This window comes from Musca vetustissima, unplaced genomic scaffold (genome assembly GCF_032173495.1).
Source record: "Musca vetustissima isolate MV318-11 ecotype Yass unplaced genomic scaffold, APGP_CSIRO_Mvet_v1 utg978, whole genome shotgun sequence".
Classification (NCBI taxonomy): Eukaryota; Metazoa; Arthropoda; class Insecta; order Diptera; family Muscidae; genus Musca; species Musca vetustissima.
The window spans coordinates 78,157-104,495 of NW_026882773.1; the positions used below are offsets into that span (position 1 = coordinate 78,157).

The window sequence follows — 26,339 nt, forward strand, 5'->3', positions numbered from 1 at the left end:
AGTAACCTAAGTTGCAACTTTCAGGATTCGAGTTCTACCCATTCACCAAAGTCCAAATCCAAATTGTACCAAATTTTTTGGTTATCGTACCCAAAGTACAAATTTCCAAAAATACCTAAGTCATGCACTCCAATAACAACCTTAGGTCCACATTTAAAGATTCCAGCTCTATTCGTTCACCAACATCCAAATTGTACCATTTATTACTTTTCGTAGACGTAAGTATGAGTTTCTAAAACTGCCTCAATTTACCACTGAAACAGCAATTTTATTCATTAATTTCAGGATAACAGCACTTTCTCTTCACATAGATCCAAATTGTACCATATTTAGTACTTTTCGTACTCATGAGTTCGAATTTCCAACACTGTCCCAATCCTTTGCTTTAAGACTAATTTTATTTTCAAATCCATCCATCTCTATCCTTTCACTCAAATCTAAATTGTACTACACTTAGCACCATTCAGTACAGATAATTACGTATATTTAAAATTGCCTCATCCTACACTCCACTAGGCTTCCCGAAATTCCAATACTTCCTTAATCTTGTAATTTTAATTCCATATTTACGTTTACTATCTCTATCCGTTAACTCGAATCAAAATTGTACCAAATTTAGTACACATAATGACGAATTTTAAAAAATTACCGACATATCTCAATTCTGCACTCAAACTGTAATATTAATTCAAAATTTCGGAATACAGCCCTATCCGTTCACACATTTGTAAGCTTTTCGGTACCATTTAGTACTTTTTGCTTCTATAATTCAAAATTTCCTTAAACTATGTCAATCCTACACTCCAACAGTAATTTTAATTAAAAAATTCGGGAGTCCAGCTCTATCCGTTCACACGTAATCAAGTTGTACCAAATATAGTACTATTTAGTACACATAGATATACGATATGCTTCCATATCTCAATTCTATATTCAAACATCAACCATTGGTCCAAATTATGGGTTTCCAGCTCTCTCCGTTCACCCAAATCCATCTAGTGCCGTTTAGTACTTTTCGTACACATAAATACGAGTTTCCAAAGATGTCTCTATAGCTCAATCTTCAACAGAAATCTTAATTCCAAATTTCAGGTTTTCAGTTCTATCCTTTCAAGCAACATCCAATTTGTACTAAATTTAGTACCATATATACATTTCGTACCAATAAGTACGAATTTCATAATCTACCTCAGTCCTACACTCCAACAGTCATTTTAATTCCCAATTTGAAGACTTCAGCTCTATCTGTTCACCTAAATCCAACTTCCACCAAATTTAGTACCATTTAGTACTTTTCGTACAAATAAGTACGATTTTTTAAAGCTAATTCCGATTATCATGATTCCATCTCTACACACTCACCTGAAGGTAAATAGTACGGAATTTAGTACCATTTTACACTTTTTATACACATAAGTACGAATGTCTTAAACCATTTCCGTACATCAACACCACTTCCCAACCTGTATTCCATTTAAAATGTCAAGATTCCAGCTATATATGTTCAATATATATACAATAGGAACTAAATTCAGTAAAGTTTAGTACCTTTATTACACTTATAGGTCGAATTTCCAAAAACCCTTTTGCACATCTTTCTAACATTCTATCAGTGACCAACAATCCAAATTTCAGAATTCTAGCTCTTCCCGTTCGCTAATAAAAAGGGTACCATATTTGGTACATTTTAGTACTTTTCGTGCCCTTCTACTTCTACCATAACTTCCTGCATACCCCGATCCTACACCCCCATAATGATTCCAAATTCAAATTTAAATGTACCAAATTTAGTACACAGTAGTACAAATTTCCAATACTTCTTACTAAACCCACACCCCCACAGTTATCCTAAATCCAAGAATTCCAACTCTATCCAAGAATTCCAACACTATCGGTTCATCCACAATTCATTTTGTACACTGTAGTACGAATTTCCAAAACTTCCTACTTAGCCCAAACCTACACTCCACTGTGATCCTAATTCCAAGTTTCAGAATTCCAACGCTATCGGTTCACTCACAATCCAAATTGTACCAAATTTAGTACACAGTAGTATGAATTTCCAAAACCTCCAACTTACCCTAACCCTACAACCCCACAGTGACCCTAAATCCAAGTTTCAGGATTCCAACTCTATCGGTTCACCCTCAATTCAAATTGTACAAAATTTAGTACATAGTAGTACCAATTTCCAAAACTTCCTACATACCCCAATCCTACACCCTCATAGTGATCCTAAATCCAAGTTTCAGGATTCCAACTCTATTGGTTCATCCACAATTAAATTTGTACCAAATTTAGTACACTGTAGTACGAATTTCCAATGCTTCCTAAATACCCCAAACCTACACCCCCACCGTTATCCTAAATCCAAGTTTCAGGATTCCAACTCTATCGGTTCACCTACAAATTGTACGTTATTTAGTACACAGTAGTACGAATTTTGAAAACTTCTTACTTACCCCAAACAGAGATGCTAAATCCAAGATTAAGGATTCCAACTCTATCGGTTCATCCACAATTCAAATTGTACCAAATTTAGTACACATTAGTAATAATTTTTAAAACTTCCTACATATATCGATCTTACACCCCAACAGTGATCCTGACTCCAAATTTAATGATTCTAGCTCTATTGGTTCGCATAAAATTCAAATTGTACCAAATTTAGTACCATTTAGTACCCATGAATATAAATTACTGAAACTGGGTAAAAAGAATTCCAAAACTACGTACATTCCCAATTCTGCACTCCGACGGAAATGTTAATTTCAAATTTCAGGACTCCAGCTCCATTTGTATCTCCAAATTAAATTTGTACCAAATATAGTACCATATAGTACTTTTCGTACACATAAGTACACGCTTTCAAAACCATCTCCTTAAATAGACTCTACATCCCAACCCTAATTCGCATTCCAAATTTCAAGTTTTTAGCTCTATCAATTCAAATGCTACAAAATTGTACCAAATTAAGTACATTTTAGTACTTTTCGGATATATATAGTTCGAATTTCCAAAAACACTTTGGTACATCTATCCTACACTCAGCGACCACCAATCCAAATTTCAGAGTTCTAGCTCTACCGGTTCGCCAAATACAAATGGTATGAAATTTAGTACTTTTTAGTACCTTTCGTACCGTTCTAGTACGAATTTCCAAACACGCTTTTGTACATCTTCCTAACTTTACATCAGTGACCCACATTCCAAATTTCAGAATTCTAGCTCTTCCCGTTCGCCTAATACAAAGGGTACCATATTTGGTACATTTTGGTACTTTTCGTACCCTTCTAGTTCGAATTTCCAAAAACCCAGCCTTATCTCACGCCTACACACCAACACCAACCCACACTCAAAATTTCAAGCTTCTAGCTTTAGCCGTTTCGTCTGGGCGATGATCTGTCAGTCAGTCACTCACTCACTCACTCACTTAACACTAAGCTCTTATATATATATATAGATATTAAAGATGATTTCAGCAGCTGGCAATGCAGAAGGAGTTAAACTGGCGAAAGCAATGATAATTATAGGAGAAGGTCTCAACATTGCAAATTGTATTATAATATATACAGTAGACCACGGATATAAGAACATCCAAAAAAAATCGAGAAATTTGTTCTTATAAGCGGGTTTTTCTTATATGAATGTAATTTATATAACAAACTGTTTTCATTTATGGGTGAAACATTTTCTTATATCCGTTTTTTTTTTCTTATACAAGATGTTCTTATATCCGTGGTTTACTATATATATTTTTTTCTTATTGAATAAAACATTTTCAAAATGTTTTATTAATTTTTGATTTTGTGAAGAATATTGTTGATTTGCAAATGCCAAGCTTTATTAATCGATATCCGATTTCATATTTTTATGTATGCTCTCGTCCTCCGTCCCCTTAAGGTGTTTAGTGTTTCTCAAAAAAAAAAAAAAAAAATGGAGGGGAGATGCTAGAGGATACATGTATACGTTGTTTTTGCGATAAAATGACCAACTATTTGTACAGATTTATTCACAGAAATATAGTATCGACATCATTGAAATTATTACGAAAAAGAAGATAGAAGATGAGGTGAATACCACATCGGTCACCTGTAGTCAAACTTTTCCAATTAACTTCGTTAGTGTTTGTCTGTTAAAGTGTAAGCTTCAAAATTTGACTTCAGTGAATTAGAAGTTTTAAATTATAGTAAAAAATGCCAAAAAATTGTGTTTTCAGTGCAAGTCTTAATTTTTTATATATTTCTTTCCAACCGAAGATCATGAATATCCGTTGAGGCAAATAAAAAAAAATGTGCAAAATAATACAAATATATAATTAAAAAGTTAATAAAAACCTAAGAATTTGTGACAATAATTTTTGTCCGATTGTTGTGGTAAAGTGAGATTGAAATTATCATATCTTATCATTATCTGTTCCGAAATATAGTTCTCTAATTATACATCTGTCAATATACTATGAATTTGTATAAACATTTTGCGGCCAATAAATGTTGATCGTGTTTTTGAAAAAAATAACAGAATCCAACAAAAAGTATTTGTCTATTTTTTATCAAATTTAATTTTTGGATATTCTGGGTGCATTTGTTTTGAAATTATGCTTTCGATTTGACAAACGTTTTGTAATAAAGTTCAGCAATTTAATACTGTTACGAATATAACTTTAGATTTAAGTTAATTTAGATGCATTCCGTTAATTTAAGAATTTGAATTGTAACGTAATTTTCTACTACGCAGTTTATTCCAATAACTTCACAACAACAACTACTGTATAGATTTTTCTACATCCTTCCATTTCCTCTCTCATTTTCTATTTTGTTATTGACGTACAATTCTTGTTAAACATCATCATTGAAGATCGCTTAATTCCTCTTTCTTTGTTACTCCCTCGCCTGTATATGTGTTGTTGTTATTGTTCACTCAATGTAAGTTTGTATGTGTGTGTTGCATTGGTAGATTGTTCGTAATCTAGGTGTAAAATCGTTGTAATATTCGTAATCAGAAAGAACCCGCGTTTTATTTAGTACGAACTGTATTGGGAAATAAAACAACGTCTACACGGGACTAAGTAAAATCCAAGAACGTAACAATACTTTACTAAAAAATTCAGAAGTATCCACTCAGGTGCAATATCAGTACTGAAACCTACATTTAAGAATATGTCCTCAGGAAGCCAGTACCAATAATGTTGTAGGCACTGTTCCTGAAAAAGAAAATTTTTCAATACCATTGAAACTTGAATCCTTGACTTCGTTATTCGATTTCCGTAAGAAAAGTTGGCATCAGCCTTATTGTTTCCATCTCAGGAAAATAATTCACTATTCCGTAAGCCTATAAAGTGTTATGAGAGGAAACGTTGTGATCTGCCATATATCGCAAAGCAACATAAAATCACTAAATAATGACTTATTGGAAATCAACAAGAATTTGAAAAAGGAAATTTAAAAGCATGAAAACAGATTGGAGGATAATAAATAAAACAATTCACTGTTGTAAAAAACGAAAAACTAAAAGAGGTGCTTCAACAAAATATCGATGGCTATGTCTTTGAGGCAATCAATCAGGGTGTGCAAGGTAAGAATTCAGCTTATTTCCCAAAAATAATATGTACATTATTACTAAAAAAATATTGTCCAGTCGCTATACCCTAGTTCCTGAAAGATCTAACATTTTATGAGAAATGAGCTGAATTTTATGCTTCTGCTTCTTGAATGTTTTTTTTTTTAATTGGCGTCTAATAAGAAGGGTAGAGTTGGGTATTAACCACACACTAAAGAAAATTTACCGAAAGTAAATAGAAGTACGCAAAGAATTAGAACTCAACAAACCGAATCTTCCTGTGGATGTTACCAAGATTTTAAAGTCTAGTCTTCATAATAAAATAGTCATAAAAGGGTGCTACAGCAATTGGGAATATGTTTTGTGGTTTTAATCCTTCTCAAATGCCGTACATTCAGACAAACTGAAAATATATTGTTTGAAAACCTATACGCTGCCAACGATATTGGTATTGTGATGTGAGGCATATCATCCAATTTGAAAAGATACGGGAAGATCTGTACGAAGAACGGCCACTTCTTCTACTGTTGTAAAAAAGCACGAAAAACTGAGAGGAGCTTCGAATAAAAATGTATGATATGGCCACATCCCTTTAGGCAATCCAAAGTTTATTGAATTGGTGTCCCATAAAAATAGTAAAGTTGGGCATTGTTCTGCAAGAAAATTTAAGGAAACTTGTCGCAACATGAACGTCGAATAATTATAGACTTTGACGAAATGGAAGTACACAAAGAATAGGAATTCAACAAAGCGGTTGAGATTTTAAAGCATTTAAAGATGGTCACCAAGATAATGGAGCTATTGCTTCAAGAGTAATATGGAACATGCGAAACTTTTAGTGCATTTACATGTGACAATAAGCTGGGAATGTTAAAAATACTTTTAAAGAAAAAAATCTTATATCGGCACAACTATATAATAGACTAGTGGAGCAATGTATCAACATCTCATATAGAAATGAAGCACAACACAAAACAAATGAATTTTCAGCTGCCCTAATAATTATTATTATGCTGAAAATAACCCATATCGCGAGTCATCAATAAGCAATATAGATGGTAAAGTCATTGGACAGCAAATTTTGATTTGAATGTTCCATAATCTCTTCTTAATATTTGGCACACAACCAAGTAAACAGTTTCACAAGAATCTAGCCAACATTGCATGGTATAATAATAGAAGGTAACAGCAAGTGTTGTTGTACAAAAAACGATACAACAACCACATGGAAATTTGTTGTTGTAAGTTCTACTAGTGTCAACTCATTTGACAGAAAAATGTAAATAAACATACAAATTATCATCAAATTATTTTTATTTTGAAAATGAAATATTTTCGAATCCTCAAAATAAAAATTGAAAAACATGAATGAAAATCTATCAAATTTATATTTCTATCGCTTCCACATCTTTCTTATAATTGAGCCATTGCCATATATATGTGTAACACATATGAAAATGCTGGGAATAGCGAGTTATTCCTTGAAGAATGATTTGCTTCCTCAAACTTTCCCAGCAGGCAGATTGAGTAAATTGAATTCAGGAGCACATTTAATAAAGAACAATTTTAAATTGTATGCGTTCCCAATTTTCCTGTTGGGTTATTTTTAAAAACATAATTTGTCAAATTCATATTGACACTAGTACTACGTTGGAATCAAATCAGCTGGGATTTGCTGTTACCTTTTATAATTGTACCATGCCAACATTGTTTGAAAGATATTACTAAAGTGGGTGCTTTGAGAAATAAAAATTATGAATTTGTTTTTTTCAGTTATGAATGAGGACAGTAATATAAATTTCAACAATATAATTTCAAGTACTTATTCGCATAATCTAACTACCTTGCAACCAGTATTTAATAATATGGGTCCCGTATGTCAAATAGGAATGGAAGTAAAGCTTGTGACTCTAGAAGGTAAATATATCGATGGTATAATGGATACTAATTGACAATGTTTTTTTACTTCTTTTTAGGAATGTTGGCAAAGTTTTCAATAGTAATTTAACCCATGTTCATTAGGCTTATTAATGAAGTCGCTTCATTACAAAGTTAAAGAGTTGAAGAAGAAGAAAACGCTTTTTGAGTTTTTGATTCCTGAAAGCCCGTATAAAAATATAGACGAGTTGATGGATTTCGAAAAAAAAATGGCAGGAAGACAACCATTTTTTTAATATACTTGTAACAATGGCGAAGTAACCACAGGCGAGTAATAAGCTATTTTAAAAAGAGCTGTTAATAGTTGCAAAAACTCCAAATGTCCCGAAAAACTGTTGGCGAAAACTACTGGTAGACGAACTGGCGCAAAAGATGTGTTGGAAGTGGACAGAGGAGAAAAAGTGTAGTCATCCTCAGTTCTACAAAAGCAAAAAGAAGCAATTTACACGTGTTCTTAACTCACATACAAATTCACTTGATTTTAAAATTTTATAGATGGTGCAATTTCTATTGGATTGTGAGAGGATAAATATATAAAAAGTGCAAAAAATAGACAAGAGTCGAAACAAAAATATACCCCAAGGTGAAAAATCATAAAATATTTTTTTCTAATATTAATAATACATCTATAGGCCTATTCTGTAACTTTTAACAACATTCGATATGGATAAAATTTCTTTTGTTATTGTAAAAACAAAAGAAACAAATTGTTGTAAAATTAAAAAATCGAATGTTGTTAAAAGTTACAGAATATGTCTACTGATTAAAATATGTACAAAATAAATAATAAACTATAAAAAATAATAAAATTTAAACGCTTATAAAACCATTACGAAGATAATATAATATTATACATTATCAGAAAACTATTTTCCTTGTTGCAAACTATACAGCAATATTTATAAGAATTTAGTACATAAGCACAGACGTAAGAAAACTTAGACTGTGACGTTAAATTAATGTAGACGCTTTTCCTCTACAATAACATAAATGTCAGATTGGTGGATTAAAACAAATTTTCGTTTATCAATTTATAACTAACTGTATTCTTTGTAACAGATTCCTGAAGATGATTGTCGATGACAATCGAAATATTGGAAAAATAAATAAAAAACAAAGCTAAACAGAAACAATTTTTTTTTCATTGGCCTTCAGCCGAACTATCATCAAACAGAATTAACAATTTCCAGGTCAACTATAAACAATAACAGCATTTAAATTTATTTCTATAAATTTAAATGCTCCTGTCAAATATTGGTAGTAAATAATTATTTGCCTGAAATGGGTGAAAATGTGTTGAAGCCAACAAGTTTTCTTTCCTGATTTGTGGCTAAACTACACAATGCACGCACATGTGATCAGTGACTATGTTGAAGAATACCCCTTGGACAATATGGTTCTAATGTATGATATTTCGGTATAATCGCTGCATGTACCCAAAACGGATGCTGACATTTTGAAGCCGAACGCGGAACCAGATAATGGATTAAACTGATTATAGGATTGTAAAACTCTTGATTTTGCTTCGTTTAGTGTATATCTCATGAATGTGCCTACCGTAGCTACTTTGCAATTGGATTCTAAATACGAACATTTTTATAAAAAAAACTTATTTTTTGAGTCTAAATTTAAGAAAGTCCATTCAAATGTCGTGAAAACACACGTAGATTTAGTTTTTTTTTAAGTGCCGAATTTAATGAGCCCAGCCATGTTCAATTCCGCCCAATAAAACTGCGATTATAGGTACCTTGAATGTAGGGAAAACTGCAAAAACTAATTTTGACAAATTCGCGTATATAATCGCGGTTTTCTTCGATTTGTTTTTACATACATTCATGTTTGTATTAGCCTATTCGTGAATCTGTGTGAAAATAGGTCAAAAATACACGGATGCGTATGCGTATTTCATCCAAAATTGAATGTGGCGGCACATCCACCGTTTTTAACCATCGATCGGCACACTTTGGCCGCTAAATGACACATCAAAGAATGAATGATTCTTTGCGTGTACCGCAAATTCTGAACAGGCAAAGTTTTGTTTTTCTTCCTCGCACTCCTCTCGCCTACAAACTCAGAGTTTGCCAAATAAAAATTTGCCTGTGGAAAAGCAGACTTTGTAAAGAAATTCGCGATTTACAACAAATAGAAATTCCTTTAATTTATATTTGAAATACAAGATTTAAAACCGCTATAACTTTTGTGCGCAGCATCCGAATTTGTGAACAGATTTCGAATCAGCATATTTTCCTTCACCTATGTACCAAAAATCATGAATGAATTGAAATTTTCAAAAATTTTTTATGGAATTATAAAAAAAAATTATAATTTCCCATATGTATTTTCGTATTACATAACCAATAAACCAAACGACACCTTAATTTTGTATTTATTTTGCTTATTTCGAATTATATTTTTCAAATTTTTTATGGAATTATAAAAAAAATTTATAATTTTTCCATATGTATTTTCGTATTACATAACCTATAAACCAAACGACACCTTAATTTTTTCAACAACAAAACATACTTTTTTCATTAGACTTCTAAAAATCAATTTATAATTTATTAGTTTTCATCCTTTTCTTTGATTTTCAATTCAAATTTTCAATTTTTCCAGCAACACATTTCTTTCAAACAGCTGATTTCTCTATATTTCAGATACAAAAATAGAGCGGGTCCTATTCGGAAAAAAATACATACAGTATGTCAAGAATGACATTATTAAACATATTCAGATGTAGAAGCTTGAAATAACACTTATTATATTATTTTTAATATTTATTGGTTATTTATAATAATTGTATGCTGCACTTCATCAACGAAATTAAAATTGATTGAAAAATAAAAGAACAGTACAACAAAAACAAATATGGATCTGTTTTACAAGTGTCAAATAACTCTTTACACATCTCGTGCTTTTTTCTTATGGTGAGCACTGTATGAATTTTAACGGTACTCTGCCGTTAGCTTTTGCGTGTTCTACTGTTTTGTTTTATATTGGGAATCATTTGATCACAAAATTTTTAAGTGTGCGCAACATACCTTGAAATATTTTATTAAAAAATGCCAGGCAAAAGGTTATCCTTTGATGTAATTCAATTGGGAAAAGGTGTGATCGAATTGTCCGAAATGTTTTCAGGTACACGAAAGACAATTTACAATGTATTAAATCGAACAGAAAACGAGGGAAGACTGGAGTTAAAGCAATGTGGTGGTCCGAAGCCCAAAATTAATAAGCGTACTGAGCGCATAATTATTAGAAAAATTATGCAAAACGGGAGATCGAGGGAGATCGAAGAAGAGTGTGGTGTTAAAGTTTGTCACGAAACAGTTAGACAGACAATATTAAAAACAAATACTCATCAAGAGTAGCACGCAAAAATCCCTTACTATATAGAAAAAAGATTTTCCTTCTCCAATACGAACGTCTCACACCCGACTGAATATTGGGACAACGTTATATCTTGCGATGAAATTAAAATTATGTTATATTATAACGATGGATCAACCAGAGTATGGCGTAAGCCTTTAACAGCAATAGAAAGGCAGAACATCACTCCAACAGTCAAATTTTGAAAAATGTCAATAATGATTTGGGGTACATATCAAGCAAAGGCGTGTGAGACTTAGCTTTTATTGAAACAACTATGGACGAACAACAATATTTAGATATTTTAAAGAAGCACTTGGTAACCAGTGTTGTGTTCACCAGGGATAACAAGCCACATTTTAAATTTTATCAGGATAATGATCCTAAGCATAATGCAATGTGTGGTAGATGCAAAGGGAGGCCATACAAAATATTAAAACTATGGAAATGTGTGTTCAATAATATTATTATTGACATTTACTTCTTGTGAAAAGTGTTAATTGACAATGTTAAAATTGAATATTTTTTGTTTTTGTTATATTTTTTAATGTTTTTAAACTAAACTTGCTATTTTTTTGCATTTTATCTCTGTACATATGTATACAATTATAAAAAAATAAGTTTAATAAAAAATATTTTATGTTAATTTCTAATTAAGTTGAGAAAATTGTGTATTTATTCAATGCGTAAACTCATTCTTGACATACTGTATGGAATTACATATTACATTGACACGTTGGAATTTCCTTATGTTTCACACAAGTACATATGTAAATAAAGTGACAGCACAAATGTAAAAACATATATGGTCTGTTCCCGTACTGCAAGAATCTACTAATTTTTACTATTTTTTCCGATTTCATAAAGGAAAAATTGTTATCGTAGTAAAAAATTGTACATTATTGCAGTTTCTGGAACAGACCAATAGTATAAAACCATATTTTACTGAGTAAATGCTATTGGCAATTTTTCTATTTGTTGTTGCATTTTATTTGTTGTAGTTTTACTGTTACCTTGTATAATTGCACCATGACTTCTTTTCTGTCTGTCACTTGTCTTATGCTACGTTACGTACATTACGTTGCCAACTAACTGAAAAGACAAGTCGGGTCGGTCGGTTGATGCAATATTAATTATTATTATATATGTATTTATTTTGCTTATTTCGAATTATATAAACGAAAGAAAAACAAAAATACTAAATAAAACGAATATGAGGAGTCATAAAGGCAGTGAATAAAGAGATTTGTGTGTATAATTTGTTGTTGTGCAATTAGAATTGAGTGACAAGCATATGCCGGTTGTGTGGGTTTTCCAATTGGATATTCCTTTTTCTTGTTAGCTTCTTGGGGTTCTTTACGACGGGGAGTTAGGTTACGTGATTTGTGTGCTTAACGATTGACAGAAGCAAAACAAAACATTCGAATGCCTTTTGTCTGTCGATGAGAGGAAGAGAGTAGCCAGAAAGGCACACGCTTAACTCCAGCGATTGCGCAGTACGTGCATGTTCCAATGTTTTGTGCCCGTCGTCCGTCTGTTCATCAGCCACCAGCAAAAACACGCCACAGAGAACAACAACAACGCCAAGCAAGGCAACACAAAATATTTTGACATTAATTGTGGATCTGCTTTTTCGTTTTCCACAAGAGTAGAGAAGAAATATCAGCAGTAGTAGTGAAGTGAATACCTCGAGTACTTGTGAAGAAGAAAAGAAAAAAAAAAATATTGAAGAAAAAATCCAAGCAAGTTAGCCAATTCAACCAGCCAGCCATTGGCTAAGCGAAAAAAGTGAAAATTAGGCAAAAAAGAAGCCTAGAAAAAAGTTATTAAAAAATTATTGTTGTTGTTTTTCTTCTGAGGAAAATACCCATTGCAAAAAAGAAAAAAATCATAGATGCATTGAAAAAATAAATTCTTGTACTTCTATTCTGAAGAAGTATATTATTGATTATTTAATAACGTTACGTGCGTGCGTGTGTGTGTGTGCGTCCGTGTCTCCATAGAAAGAATTCGAAAATTTGTAATAATATTTTGAAGACGTAGTCCTTGTCGCCGTTGTCGTCCTTAGCACCCAGCACCAGCACTTGGTTGCACCATCAAGCAGCAGGTATGGGTGAGACAACTCCTCATACACCAGCTCCTTCTCCAACTGAGGAGCATGCTGCTGCCATGGAAGCAGCAGCAGCTGCGGCCGCTTCCAGCTCTTCTCAGCCTACCAATTTTAAGGTAATCATAATTGGAGCTGGTATGGCTGGTCTATCGGCTGCCAATCATCTATTGCAAAATGGCTGTGACAGTTTTTGCATTTTGGAAGCTCGTGGTCGTATTGGTGGTCGCATTGTATCCATACCATTGGCCCATCAGAAGGTAAGTTCCGTCCCGACGAAGACATCATGTACTTATGTAAGACATCGTAGAATGTTTGTTTTGTTTTTTCATATTTTCTTTTAATTTTCCTCTTCTCTTGAAGCAAGGATGTTGCATAGGAAGAGATGTGGGTGGAAAACAAAATAGAAAAGAAAATACCTACTATATATTTGGATAAATATATATGAAGGAAAAGGAAATGGAATCTGAGTATTGTTGAATTTCAAATCACTAGGGAATAAAATAAATTTATTTGTTCTTTTTTTTTTGTAGTATGGGGGTACACCATATATGACCATTATCAAGTACTACACATGTACCTACATAGATTGATATATGCATACATACTATATAGGGTTAAGATAACGCAAACATTGCAATTATCTACATTGCGATTTGTATAAATGAAAGATAGCAAAACAATTTGTTTACGGCCATTGGCTGCCATATATCGGAATGGAATGCAAAAAAGATTTACAGGTGGTCAAAAGCATGTGGAGGAATTTAAAAATTTCGATAGGTATTAAACTTTGAAATACCATTTATTTTAACTGTTTTAAAAGTTCGTTTCTATTTCAGTTTTGAAGAGTTAATTTTTCATGGGCTGTAATCTCTAGCGTCTTATGCGAATAAATTCCATTTGCATTTCGTTGCAGCAAAAAAAGGCCATGACATCATTATCATTATTTTGCAGGAAGTGCATACAAAAAGGCCTTGCTTGAAAATTATTCTGTCCATTCATTCTATATCGACATGCCCACATTCTTTCAAGTAAATAATTATTAAATACTGTATACCGAAGAGATAAGCTCGAATACACCCACTGGAGAAATGCATATAATGGAATTAAAGACGACTAGAGATTAAAAATTGCATATCAAATTTAAGCTAAGGGGGTTTAAAGCGGGAAATATATAAAAAAATGGATTGTGATCGAAATTTGTGCACCATCGATCATAAGTTTCAATGGTTGTGCAATTTAAGAAAGTAAGAAATTTGAAAGTTTCGGAGATATAATATCTACTTGGGGAACTCCCTTTTTTAATCTACTGGTCTTTGACTTCTGGTTTCTGAATTCCAAATATGACATGCTATCACACATATAATTTCGTTTAGGGTAAAAGTGTTCCTAATGTCGGCATGTACCAATAGTCGGCATCTGTTGCACTAAAAAAATAGGTCGTTTCAACACTAACGATAATTCATATTTTTAAGAAAGATTTGAATCTATATTAAAATTATATATTTTTTATAATAAGAAATTTAACCGGTTCAAATGCTATCTTAGGACTATAGACCCATTAGCCTATTATCATTTGTGCTCATGACTCTCGAGTGACTGATCGACCGAGATTAGGAGTCGTATAGACACCACCTCTCTTAGCAATTCACAACACGCATACATAAAGGGCAAGTCTTTAGAATCTGCACTGCACAAGGTGGTAAGTAATATTGAGAGGAATATGGAAAATTCGAACTTTATGTTGGCCGCCTTCCTAGAAATAGAGGGATCCTTTAACAGCGTTAAACTTGAGTCTGTAAACCACTCACTTAAAAAATTTGGTACTCCTGAAACCCTTACTTGTTGGATAGATAAAATGCTAAACAGTAGAATTATAAATTCAAAAGTGGGGGATACAAAAACAGAAAACAGTAACTAGATGCACCCGTCAGGGAGAGATGCTCTCACCGTTGCTATGGCTATTGGTAATTAATATCATACTGATGGAACTGGACGGAAAATATATCAAAGTCGAACGACGTGATATTTATTTCTGGAAAATTTCCGTCAACAATCTCGGAGCTTATGCAAAGAGCCTTCCTGACACTGTCACGCTGGGCCAAGGCGAACGGCCCTGGTGTAAACCCAACAAAGACGGAACTGGTAATGTTCACTGGGAAGCTCAGCTTCTTTGCTGCAACAACTCTAGATGGAGTGCAGCTTCATCTGGCCCCCGAAGCAAAATACCTTGGCACAATCCTGGACTGTCAATTAGGATGGAACAGGAACGCCTAGGAACGGGTGAAGAGAATTCAAATTGCACTCTATGCATGTAAGAATTCCATTGGGAAAAGTTGGGGGCTAAAACCATCGACTATACACTGGTTTTATAACACCGTGGTAAGGTCCATCCTTTCCTATAGTTCTCTTGTCTGGTGGCACTGCCTGCGCCACAAGTCAACATCCAGCAAACTAGACAAGGTATAAAGAGCCGCCACGGTTCTAATAACTGGAGCACCCCACAAGCAGCTCTGAACGCAATGATGAACTTAAGGCCTCTGGGTCTCAGCATTAAGTGTCAGGCAGCGCGTAGGCTGCATGAACAAAATCTATGGCGAAATTGTACCTACGAGCATGGATGTGCCCTGAACGAATTAGGTATGACATTGGACCAACATGTAAAACTAAGCGACTATATATCACCAGTCCTGAGATTTGACAATTTAGAAGTCGTTATCCCTATTAGAGACGACTGGAAACGTAGCAACCCTCCACTGGATGGTCTGGCTTTCTATACAGACGGATTCAAGATGGAAGAAAGTACGGGGGCAGTCGTCTACTGTGAAAGGCTAGACCTTGAGCTTACATACAAGCTGGCTGGATAGCAACTGTAGTGTTTTGATATCTTCGCGATCTGGAAGGCAGCGGAATTGATAAAAAGCCTGGATGCAGCGATCGTTGAACCGGTGACTATCTTTGTGGACAGTCAAGCGGCTTTTAAAGCCATCAAATCTGAGGTCGTCCTCAAGTGTAGAACAGTTTTAGAAGATCTTACTTACACAGCCGATATCTGTGTTGGGTACCAGGACACCGTGATATCATGGGTAATGAAAAAGCAGACGAATTAACTTGACGCGGATCTCAATCTACAGATCTAGCAATGGATAGCTTAATCAAACCACCCAACTGTCACCTTTTTTGGAACTTTGATGCGTTCTTCGACGAGCGAGCCAATGAACTCTGGCACAACGAACCTAGGTGCAATGTCTGAAGATCTATTTGGCCGAATCTGCCAACCAAGAGAACAAACTCACTGTTGTACATGTTTAAAGCTGAAGTCAGAGTAATGACAGGAGTCATCATTGCAATATCAGGACCTTTACCAGTAAGTGGGACCATGATGTTACTGACTATTGCAGACTCTGTGTTGACGAGAAGGAAGCGGAGACAACTGAGCATCCCCTGTGTCGCTGTTCAGTTCTGGCCTACAGACAGCACAGATTGGTGGGTGCTTTCCACCGTGTCTAAGCTTCTATTCAACTATGGAACCTGCTTTGATCTACAGCATCATTAGAAACCTTAAGAGGTTGGGAAAGTGCAACCTTATGTAATATGTCTTCTGTCCGAATTTCTTTAGCCATCCAAACTACTTACCAACTTCCACATACTCCCTTGGTTCTTAGCTTCTTCTTTTTTTTCTTATCTTTTCTATACCACCCCCTTTTCTTCTCCCCTAAACATATCTCCATATCTTTCGTGCATGATCATAATGGACCAGTTGGTCTCAGAGTGCAGCAGCCACTAATGTGGCTGTGTACGAAGATTGTACGTCTTCTGGTACCTCCAGCAAATCCGAAAATGCGGTCTATAGGGCATCTTCGTCTGTTACTTTTTTTATTACAATTTTCATTAGGAACGATTGGTGAGGAATGTTAGATTATATGGCCACAGAGGTATCTTTGAATTATTATATAGACAATGATGTGTCATAGTAACGTTTTAGAATATTTGTAGTAACGTTTTAGAATACATGTAATCGGAACCGTCTAGCACGCGTGACATATTAACACATCATAATATTTCAGCCACTCTATTTTTGGCACCTTTGTTTATGTTTATTATGTTTCTGTTTTTTCTGTATTTTAACAATGTGTATAGATTTCAATTTCATAATAGAAAATGTTTTTAAAAAAAACATTTACTTTCTGCTTTAATGGATTTTTTATCTCAGTTCAATTGCTGTTTTTTTCTAATTGCCTACATCTTCTATACGGCAGAAAAACAAATTCCCTCCTCCATCATATAATAATATACAAGTGTTACCCACTTGTATATCACAATAACGCAAAGTAATATTCCATTTATGCCGCCTCTTCTCCTATATGTGTGTTTGGGTTTTTTCACTTCGATTATATTGTTGTTTTGGTTTTTTTCTGCCTCTTCTCATTCTGATACCGAAAAATTTCTTTATGCCAAGTTTTTCTATATCAGCGTAAAAATGCCAGTAAACATTTCATAATTGCAATAATTATATAGATGCTATTATTATATACGAAGAAAGATATTGAATTCGAATTCAAAACAACAAGGGGTAAAAGTAAAAAACACGATTAATCTCACTTTACATAGTTGGTAATTTAATTAAACTCGATTCGATTAATCACACTCTTGTTAACAGCGTTTTTAAATTATAATAGGTTTGTGTACGTTTTTTTTGTTACACCTGAGATATTGAAATGGAAAATATTATTATTCTTATTTTTATACCCTTCACCACACTGTGGTACAGGGTATTATGTCTTTGTGCATATGTTTGTAACAGGCAAAAGGAAACGAGATAGACACATGGTTCCTTTTGAGAACATGCATAGAATCACTTTCTAAGTCGATTTATGCATGTCCGTCCGTCCGTCCGTCCGTCTGTCCGTCTGTCCGTCTGTCCGTCTGTCTGTCCATGTTAAATTGTAAACAAAGTACAGGTCGCATTTATGATCCGAATTGGATGAAATTTGGCATAGGTCACTTATTCGGCCCAAGGACGAACCCTATTGAAATTGGGAAAAATCGGTTCAGATTTAGATATAGCTCCCATATATATATTTAACCGATTTAATGTAAACGGTCCCTATATATCTTCCGATTTGCACGAAATTTGGTACAGCCTAATCATTTAGGTCTAGAATGATGTCTGCCAAGTTTCGTGAAAATCGGTCCAGATTTAGATATAGCTCCCATATATAGTTTCGTCCGATTTCATGTAAATGGTGCCCCAAAGTCCCTAGATATCCTTCGATTTGCACGAAATTTGGCATAACGTACTGAATTGAGCCTAGAATAATGTCTGCCAAGTTTCGTAAAAATCGGTCCAGATTTAGATATAGCTCCCATATATAGTTTCGTCCGATTTCATGTAAATGGTGCCCCAAAGTCCCTAGATATCCTTCGATTTGCACGAAATTTGGTACAGCGTAATCATTTAGGTCTAGAATGATGTCTGCCAAGTTTCGTGAAAATCGGTCCAGATTTAGATATAGCTCCCATATATAGTTTCGTCCAATTTCATGTAAATGGTTCCCCAAGGTCCCTAGATATCCTTCGATTTGCATGAAATTTGGCATAACGTACTTAATTGAGCCTAGAATGATGTCTGCCAAGTTTCATGAAGATCGGTCCTGATTTAGATATAGCTCCCATATATAGATTCGTCCGATTTCATGTAAATGGTGCCCCAAAGTCCCTATATATCTTTCGATTTGCACGAAATTCGGCGTAACGTACTGAATTGAGCCTAGAATGATACCCGCCAAGTTTCATGAAAATCGGTCCTGAGTTAGATATAGCTCCCATATATAGTTTCGTCTGATTTCATGTAAATGGTGCCCCAAAGTCCCTACGTATCCTTCGATTTGCACGAAATAGGGTGCAGCCTAATCATTTAGGTCTAGAATGATGTCTGCCAAGTTTCGTGAAAAACGGTCCAGATTTAGATATAGCTCCCATATATAGTTTCGTCCGATTTCATGTAAATGGTGCCCCAAAGTCGCTATATATCTTTCGATTTGCACGAAATTTGGCATAACGTACTGAATTGGGCCTAGAATAATGTCTGCCAAGTTTCGTAAAAATCGGTCCAGATTTAGATATAGCTCCCATATATAGTTTCGTCCGATTTCATGTAAATGGTGCCCCAAAGTCCCTAGATATCCTTCGATTTGCACGAAATTTGGTACAGCGTATTCATTTAGGTCTAGAATGATGTCTGCCAAGTTTCGTGAAAATCGGTCCAGATTTAGATATAGCTCCCATATATAGTTTCGTCCAATTTCATGTAAATGGTTCCCCAAGGTCCCTAGATATCCTTCGATTTGCAGGAAATTTGGCGTAACGTACCTAATTGAGCCTAGAATGATGTCTGACAAGTTTCATGAAAATCGGTCCTGATTTAGGTATAGCTCCCATGTATAGTTTCGTCCGATTTCATGTAAATGGTGCTCCAAAGTCGCTATATATCTTTCGATTTGCACGAAATTTGGCATAACGTACTGAATTGAGCCTAGAATAATGTCTGCCAAGTTTCGTAAAAATCGGTCCAGATTTAGATATAGCTCCCATATATAGTTTCGTCCGATTTCATGTAAATGGTGCCCCAAAGTCCCTAGATATCCTTCGATTTGCACGAAATTTGGTACAGCGTAATCATTTAGGTCTAGAATGATGTCTGCCAAGTTTCGTGAAAATCGGTCCAGATTTAGATATAGCTCCCATATATAGTTTCGTCCAATTTCATGTAAATGGTTCCCCAAGGTCCCTAGATATCCTTCGATTTGCAGGAAATTTGGCGTAACGTACCTAATTGAGCCTAGAATGATGTCTGACAAGTTTCATGAAAATCGGTCCTGATTTAGGTATAGCTCCCATATATAGTTTCGTCCGATTTCATGTAAATGGTGCCCCAAAGTCCCTATATATCTTTCGATTTGCACGAAATTTGGCGTAACGTACTGAATTGAGCCTAGAATGATACCTGCCAAGTTTTGTGGAAATCGGTCCAGATTTAGATATAGCTCCTATATATAGTTTCGACCGATTTCATGTAAATGGTGCACCAAAGTCGCATAACGTACTAAATTAGTGGGTTAACGTACTGAATTAAGCCTAGAGTGATGTCTGCCAAGATTCAAGAAAATCGGTCTAGATTTAGATATAGCTCCCATATATAGTTTCGTCCGATTTCATGTAAATGGTGCCCCAAAGTCCCTATATATCCTTCGATTTGCAGGAAATTTGGCATAACGTACTTAATTGAGCCTAGAAGTACGTTATTGCCAAGTTTTATAAAAACCGGTCCTGATTTAGATATAGCTCCCATATAATGTTTCGTGCGTTTTCTAGAAGTACAGACATAGCCCAACGGATGACCTATTTATATTTGTTTGAAATCGATTTACATACTTTATGGATAGATCTAGGTAGACTCACATTTAGATAAATATCACATATATTATTTCATCCAATTTCATATTAATAGTCCTGTTTATTATACCCATAGTGGTGAAGGGTATCATATAGTCGGCCCCGTCCGACTTTACTACTTTCCTTACTGGTTTAATTTTACTTTTTAATGTACAGTGGTTGTTGTGAAAATTGGTTTTGATCAAGGTTGTTGTAAATGCATATACATATGCTAAATATGTTGGTAGTATTTTTTATTTACTCGGGGTTTACACATGCAACTTTTGTAAACAACTCGGTCCAGTTCTTAGGAGAGAGAGGTATGAAAAGTGACAAAGAAGGAGAAATTCAAAATAGAATCGTAAAGACATGCCCTTATTTGAAGTGGAATCGTTTAACAATGGTTTTAATTTTTTAAAGTTTTCGAAAAATGGTCCAAGATTTTGAAGACATTCCCTACGATGATATCTGGGACCATCCAACTCTATACGACGAGAAAATTGCTATCACATCGTTCACAAAAATAACATTCCAGAGGTTTCTTAAGAACCACAAGAAGTAAAAAACCGCAGAAAGTCATGTATTCAAAACAATAATAACTGGCAGACGTTTAACCATTGCCAGACTTTATTTTTCCCCCACCTGGTTGAGAGAAACGGAGCTGACCTAACCACAGATGGCGTTTTGGGCTCTTATGGTTGAAGGTTGAGCAGCTCTAATGATTGGTTTCGTTTCGTTTGGTACAGCTGTCGCTGAGTTGACAATCCCTGGATGAGTCGAACTCGGGTCGCTCCGAAGTGTAGATCCGATTGTCGTGGGAACGCTAAGGATTTGTTATTGTTGCACCCCAATGCATTTACACAATGGTCGGAGGTGACCGACGTTTCCGTCGTTGTTTCCGATCGTAGTCCCTTCAGTTTTTGGAGTAACTGAAATACATGAAGGGAATTAATTACGTATTGTCATGTTCTGGCTCCTCTGTATCAACATTCAGGAAGGTTGCAACCTGTATATTCCATTCGATAGGGAATTCTGAGACTGGTGAGTGCGCTTAGCTGGTCTGTAGAAATTGAGGAGGTTCCAACATCATAATCTTAGCTGTCTGAGCCTACTTGTGTCTGTCTACGCAGATGCTGTATGGTCGGGATTCTCTGTACCAAAATTCAGAAAGGTTGCGACCTATATGGCTTGTTTCGATAGGGAATTCTGAAACAAGTGAGTGGGCTTAGAAATTGAGGAGGCTGTATTAACTTGATCTTAGCTGTGTAAGTCTGCTTGTGTCCGTCTAGGCAGCTCCGAGTATAGTATTCGGAGGACCTTGTTCCTGGTTTTCGCAGACCACTTCAAAGGCTTCTATGTTTAGCGGTAACTGCATTTCAGTCGTCCAAGTTGCGAACAGTGCGATTGTGTATTTGGTGACGGATATTTTCATATTTCTCAAATGGAAGCAAAGTACGTTTACTCTCTCACATATATCATCAATAATAGGACCCGACTCCATGTGCTATCATCAGCTTACATCGAAGATAAGTAATGTTAAAATCTATGCCGTCCGGTGATTGTGGAATATCAGAAAGGTAGATATTGAACTGTTAAAGAGAAATTATCCCATATTGGGGAACTACCTATTTCTCTCTACGGATCTTCGACTTCCGGTTTCTGAATTTCATATATGACAGGCGTCCACACCTGTAGTTGATTATCCAATGTTTCAAACTATGCAGGGCGTTGGTCTTCTCTATGTCCTCGAACAGTTTGGTATGTTGAACGTTATTGAAGGCCTTCGATAATTCGAGGGCCACTATGACTGTACGATCCTCTACTACTTATCTCGTCGATGGGAGGAGGAGTAGCGACCAAGTGTCTTTGCTACTGACAACTTAAAAGAAATATCCAACCTTCCTTGCCAGGATATAGTTGCGGGACCACCCTGCCTATTTCCCAGGCCTAAGGAAAAATGTGAGTGGCTAGCGACAAATTTGATGTTCTTTACTAGATTAATGTTGCTAAGGCATTACCATGGAAATTCCGTCCTAGCCGAATACTTGATGACATCTGCAACATCTTGCTTTGTTAATTGTGGTGGAACTCTTATCTGACGTAGCACAATCCCCTTCGCCCCGTCACTCTTAGTATAATCTATTAACTGCCGGATAAAATAACAGGGGCACATTTACTTTGTTAAATGTGCCAGCCGTCCTCCATTCCAGCGCTCTAGACTGACTACCGGTTGCCCACAAATTACTTGTTCCAGACACAATGTTGCACTGTTCCGACCACAATGTTTGGCTAAATAATCATTTCCGACCCTATAAAGTATTTATATTCTTGATCAGGGTACAATTATATGTCGATCCAGGTCCGCCCGTCTGTCGTAATCACTCTAGCCAAAATTTAGCATACAGTCGTCTTTTGTCTGCGGGCAGGCCTATATCGCTCCAGTTTTAGGCATAGCTCCCATATGAGGGTACACCCAAATTTTCGGTATTTTGGGCTTCTTTAGCGTATTTTTGATCCGAAATCGGTGAAATTTAGTACATTGGATTCTTATTGAATACCAAATTTTCCCAATAAAATGTATAAATATAGGTCCACTTTTTCTGGTAACCCCCATATAACGGTAGTCCCAATTTTCAGAATTTTTGGGATTTTTTAATGTATTTTTCGATTGAATTGGTATAATAAATTCCACGCACTTGCACTTAGGTATCAGCTTTTTTTTTATAAAATGTAACAAATCTATGTTCGAATAATGTTTAACATAATTTACATTTGTTAAGCAATAATTTATGAGTCACAATTTCTATGCTATTATCGGCCGACAATCAACATTTGCCACTTCCTCTTATGGTGGTGGTAGCCTCTTTCTGTCGTTCCCTGAAAAATGCATTGCATGTTTTGGCTTTTGCCTTAGCTATCCCGAATGGTTATTTTTACACAGCTGTCATACACAGACACTTATCACTTTCACCAAAACCGAACCAGACCGAAATTGGGGACATCAGTGGTCCCTAGCGAAGAACCACAAAAAATGCATAATCATGCAAAAGGCTGTTTTTTGCTTTTGTTTTGCAAAACAACTGACCACAGTCCCAAACCAAAAAATAAATGATAAGCAGAGGCAGCAACAGGCATGCATACAGGCTCTCTCTGTCAAGAATCATATGTTGCATTTAGCCAGCCAGTCAGTCAACCAAGCAGAACGCCAGTTGTATGACGTGTTTATTTGGTGCCAACATAAACATTTACCTTGTAATCTTTAGCTTCCGCATGGTGAGTTAATCGTCTTTGTAATGTTTTTTATTTGTTTATTTATCATTTCTTTTGTTTATTTCATTCTAGATCAGGGGTGTAGCTAGCCTTTGAAAATACTGAAGGAACTCCATGCAAATTTTCGGTCGATCGCATATAAATTAACGAGTCACCACATAAAGTCTTTGAAAGTGTTTCAAAAATGAAATTAGTCAACCCAGTACGAACCCCTGCTTTTTCTACGCCCCTGCTGACCCCCAATCAATATACTTTGCTTTCTCATTTCATGTTTTGTTGCCATGTTATTGGGGGCTTGATTTCCTTCTCAGAACATCCATCTGACCATCACATGTTATTTGTTTGGTGGCTGCCTTCAATGCGTACGAACTTTGCCAACATCATCATTCATCCATCTATCGCAATGGGATGATGATGAAGTGGAGGTGTGTGTGTGCGTGTTCGTTTTTAAACGTCCTTGTGGTAGGTTATTTTACATTGTTGCCTGCAGTCGCAACATTTCGCGAGTGAAATAATATGTGTGCAAATTTCATTTTTGATATTGCGTATTTTGTAACTGACAGCTGATGATGTTAACACCCTACTTAATGCTTTGTGGATCAGACAGGTTTTTGTGTTTTGCTCCTTATTTGTTTAGTATGGGGGACGGGTCAGACAGGTTCATCAACCTACCTTGAAGTGAAATTTTAATTTGCTTAAATAAGTTGACATTTTTATTGTTTTTCTTTTTAACTGCTGTTGTTGTTGTTAATTGTTTTAAATTGTGTTTCTAAGCATTTTATTAAATTACACAGGTCTACAGGGATTTTGAAAATGTAGATAGATTGGATATGGGTATGGGTCCCTGGGGAATACATAGTTTTATGGCTTACACGTGTCACAATATGTGAAATGACAAATTTCTGATAGTTGCAGTGTTGGTGCCATCAAATTGCAACAGCAGTAAAGTTGAAATTGCTAAGACAAATTCTAGCGTGAATCGCAATACATGCGGTAGGAAATTTTAACAAGTACGTGGGATGTATGTAAATATTTTCCATTGCTCCCAAACAGATTCCTTTTTTATACCCTTCACCACACTGTACGTGGTGAAGGTACGTTGTAACAGGCAAAAGGAATAGAGATAGATAGACCCATGGTTCCTTTTGAGAATATGTATATGCCCGTCTGTCCGTCGTCCAAGTATTTTTGTGAACAAAGTATTTATGATCCGATTTTGATGAAATTTGTCACATGTTACTTATTTGGCCCAAGGTCGAACCCTATTGAAATTTGTTCAGATGTAGATATATCTCCGATATATAGTTTCGTCCGATTTTATGTAAATGGAGCACCATACTGTCAATATTGGTCCGATTGAGACAGAGTACAGACTTGAGTCCAAATTGATGTATGCGAAGTTTTGTTGAAATCGGTTCAGATTTAGATAAAGCTCCCATATATATGTTCGTCCGGTTTTATGTAAATGGAGCACCAAAGAGTCAAATTTAGGCCGATTGGCACAAAATTTCGCACAGCGTACTGAATTAGGTCCAAATTTATGTATGCGAAGTTTCGATGGAATCGGTTCAGATTTAGATATAGCTCACATATAAAATATTGCTGGGTTTCATACAAATGTTACACCAAAAATTCAAGTATGCCCGATTGACATGCATTTTTTTATAGATTTCAGAATGGTATGTGTATGGTTTTTTATTGGTTCAAATATCTATGTATTGGTTCAAACATCACATTTGTTTTCATCCGTTTTCATGTCAATGACCTACAGAGAGAATTTTATTCAAAGGACATAATTACGACCCATTTTGATTTTCTTGGATGCTGGAATTTTATCCATAATACAATGGCAAGCACTATCCTGGGTAGAGCACCCATGCAGCATATTGGGCGATCATTGCCCACATGCTGGGAATGTGTCAAGAATCCGCATCAATTCGTACTAAATACGATCTAAGGCCACAACGCTATCCACTATGCTGGCCTCCTGTTCGGAGCACAGCATTCACATATGCAGTCTTTTCTTTAGAGATTCCACCGGTAATGAAATTTTATAAATCAAGTTTTAACAATCTTCCATTTCTGCGATACGCTTGATTGACCATTGTTTGTTTTGCTTTGGCAATTTTAGTAGTTAGATTTCGGTGAGGTATCTACTTTTGATTGAGGAATCCCATCCGATATCATCTTCTCCATCTATCTGCCCGGAATACAATGGAGTTTCGCTGTCTATATGTGATATATCCTTTGACTAGAGTGCTAGTCAATAATTAATAGTACTAAGTAGCAAACTAGTCCCCCGTTTAAAGCTTTCGTTTATAGTGTAACAGAAGGTAGGAGAACAATAGTTTCTACCTACCTCGCGTACTGTGGTTATCTCAGCCGGAATCTCCGCCAAGGTGGTGGTAAAGGATATCCACTGTTAAATAGGGGACGGAAGTCAGGAGTTAAACAAGATTGCGAAACTGTATTCAATAGGAATAGAACCACTTGCGAATAAAACTTTTTTCAGGCTTCGGTACGTCTGGTAGTTGTGAAGTCTTCTCCATAACCTTCAAGGTTTTCTACGAAGGAAACGACAACACGGCAGATGGTCTCAGATAACCAAAAAGTGGCCATGTCAAAGCTGACCCCTATGGGAGTATAAACGGGAGTCAACGGC

At 35.4% G+C, this 26,339-nt stretch overlaps 1 protein-coding gene across 1 annotated transcript in view; it reads left to right on the top strand.

Annotated features, from left to right (window-relative positions):
* The first annotated feature begins 12,964 nt into the window (after positions 1–12,964).
* Positions 12,965–26,339, top strand: part of LOC133329452 (peroxisomal N(1)-acetyl-spermine/spermidine oxidase-like) — a 38,357-nt gene continuing 24,982 nt past the window's right edge. The window contains exon 1 of the mRNA XM_061537925.1: positions 12,965–13,233. Within this exon, the coding sequence (XP_061393909.1) occupies positions 12,976–13,233 (258 nt within the window). The 5' untranslated portion in view covers positions 12,965–12,975. The remainder of the gene's footprint in view (positions 13,234–26,339) is intronic.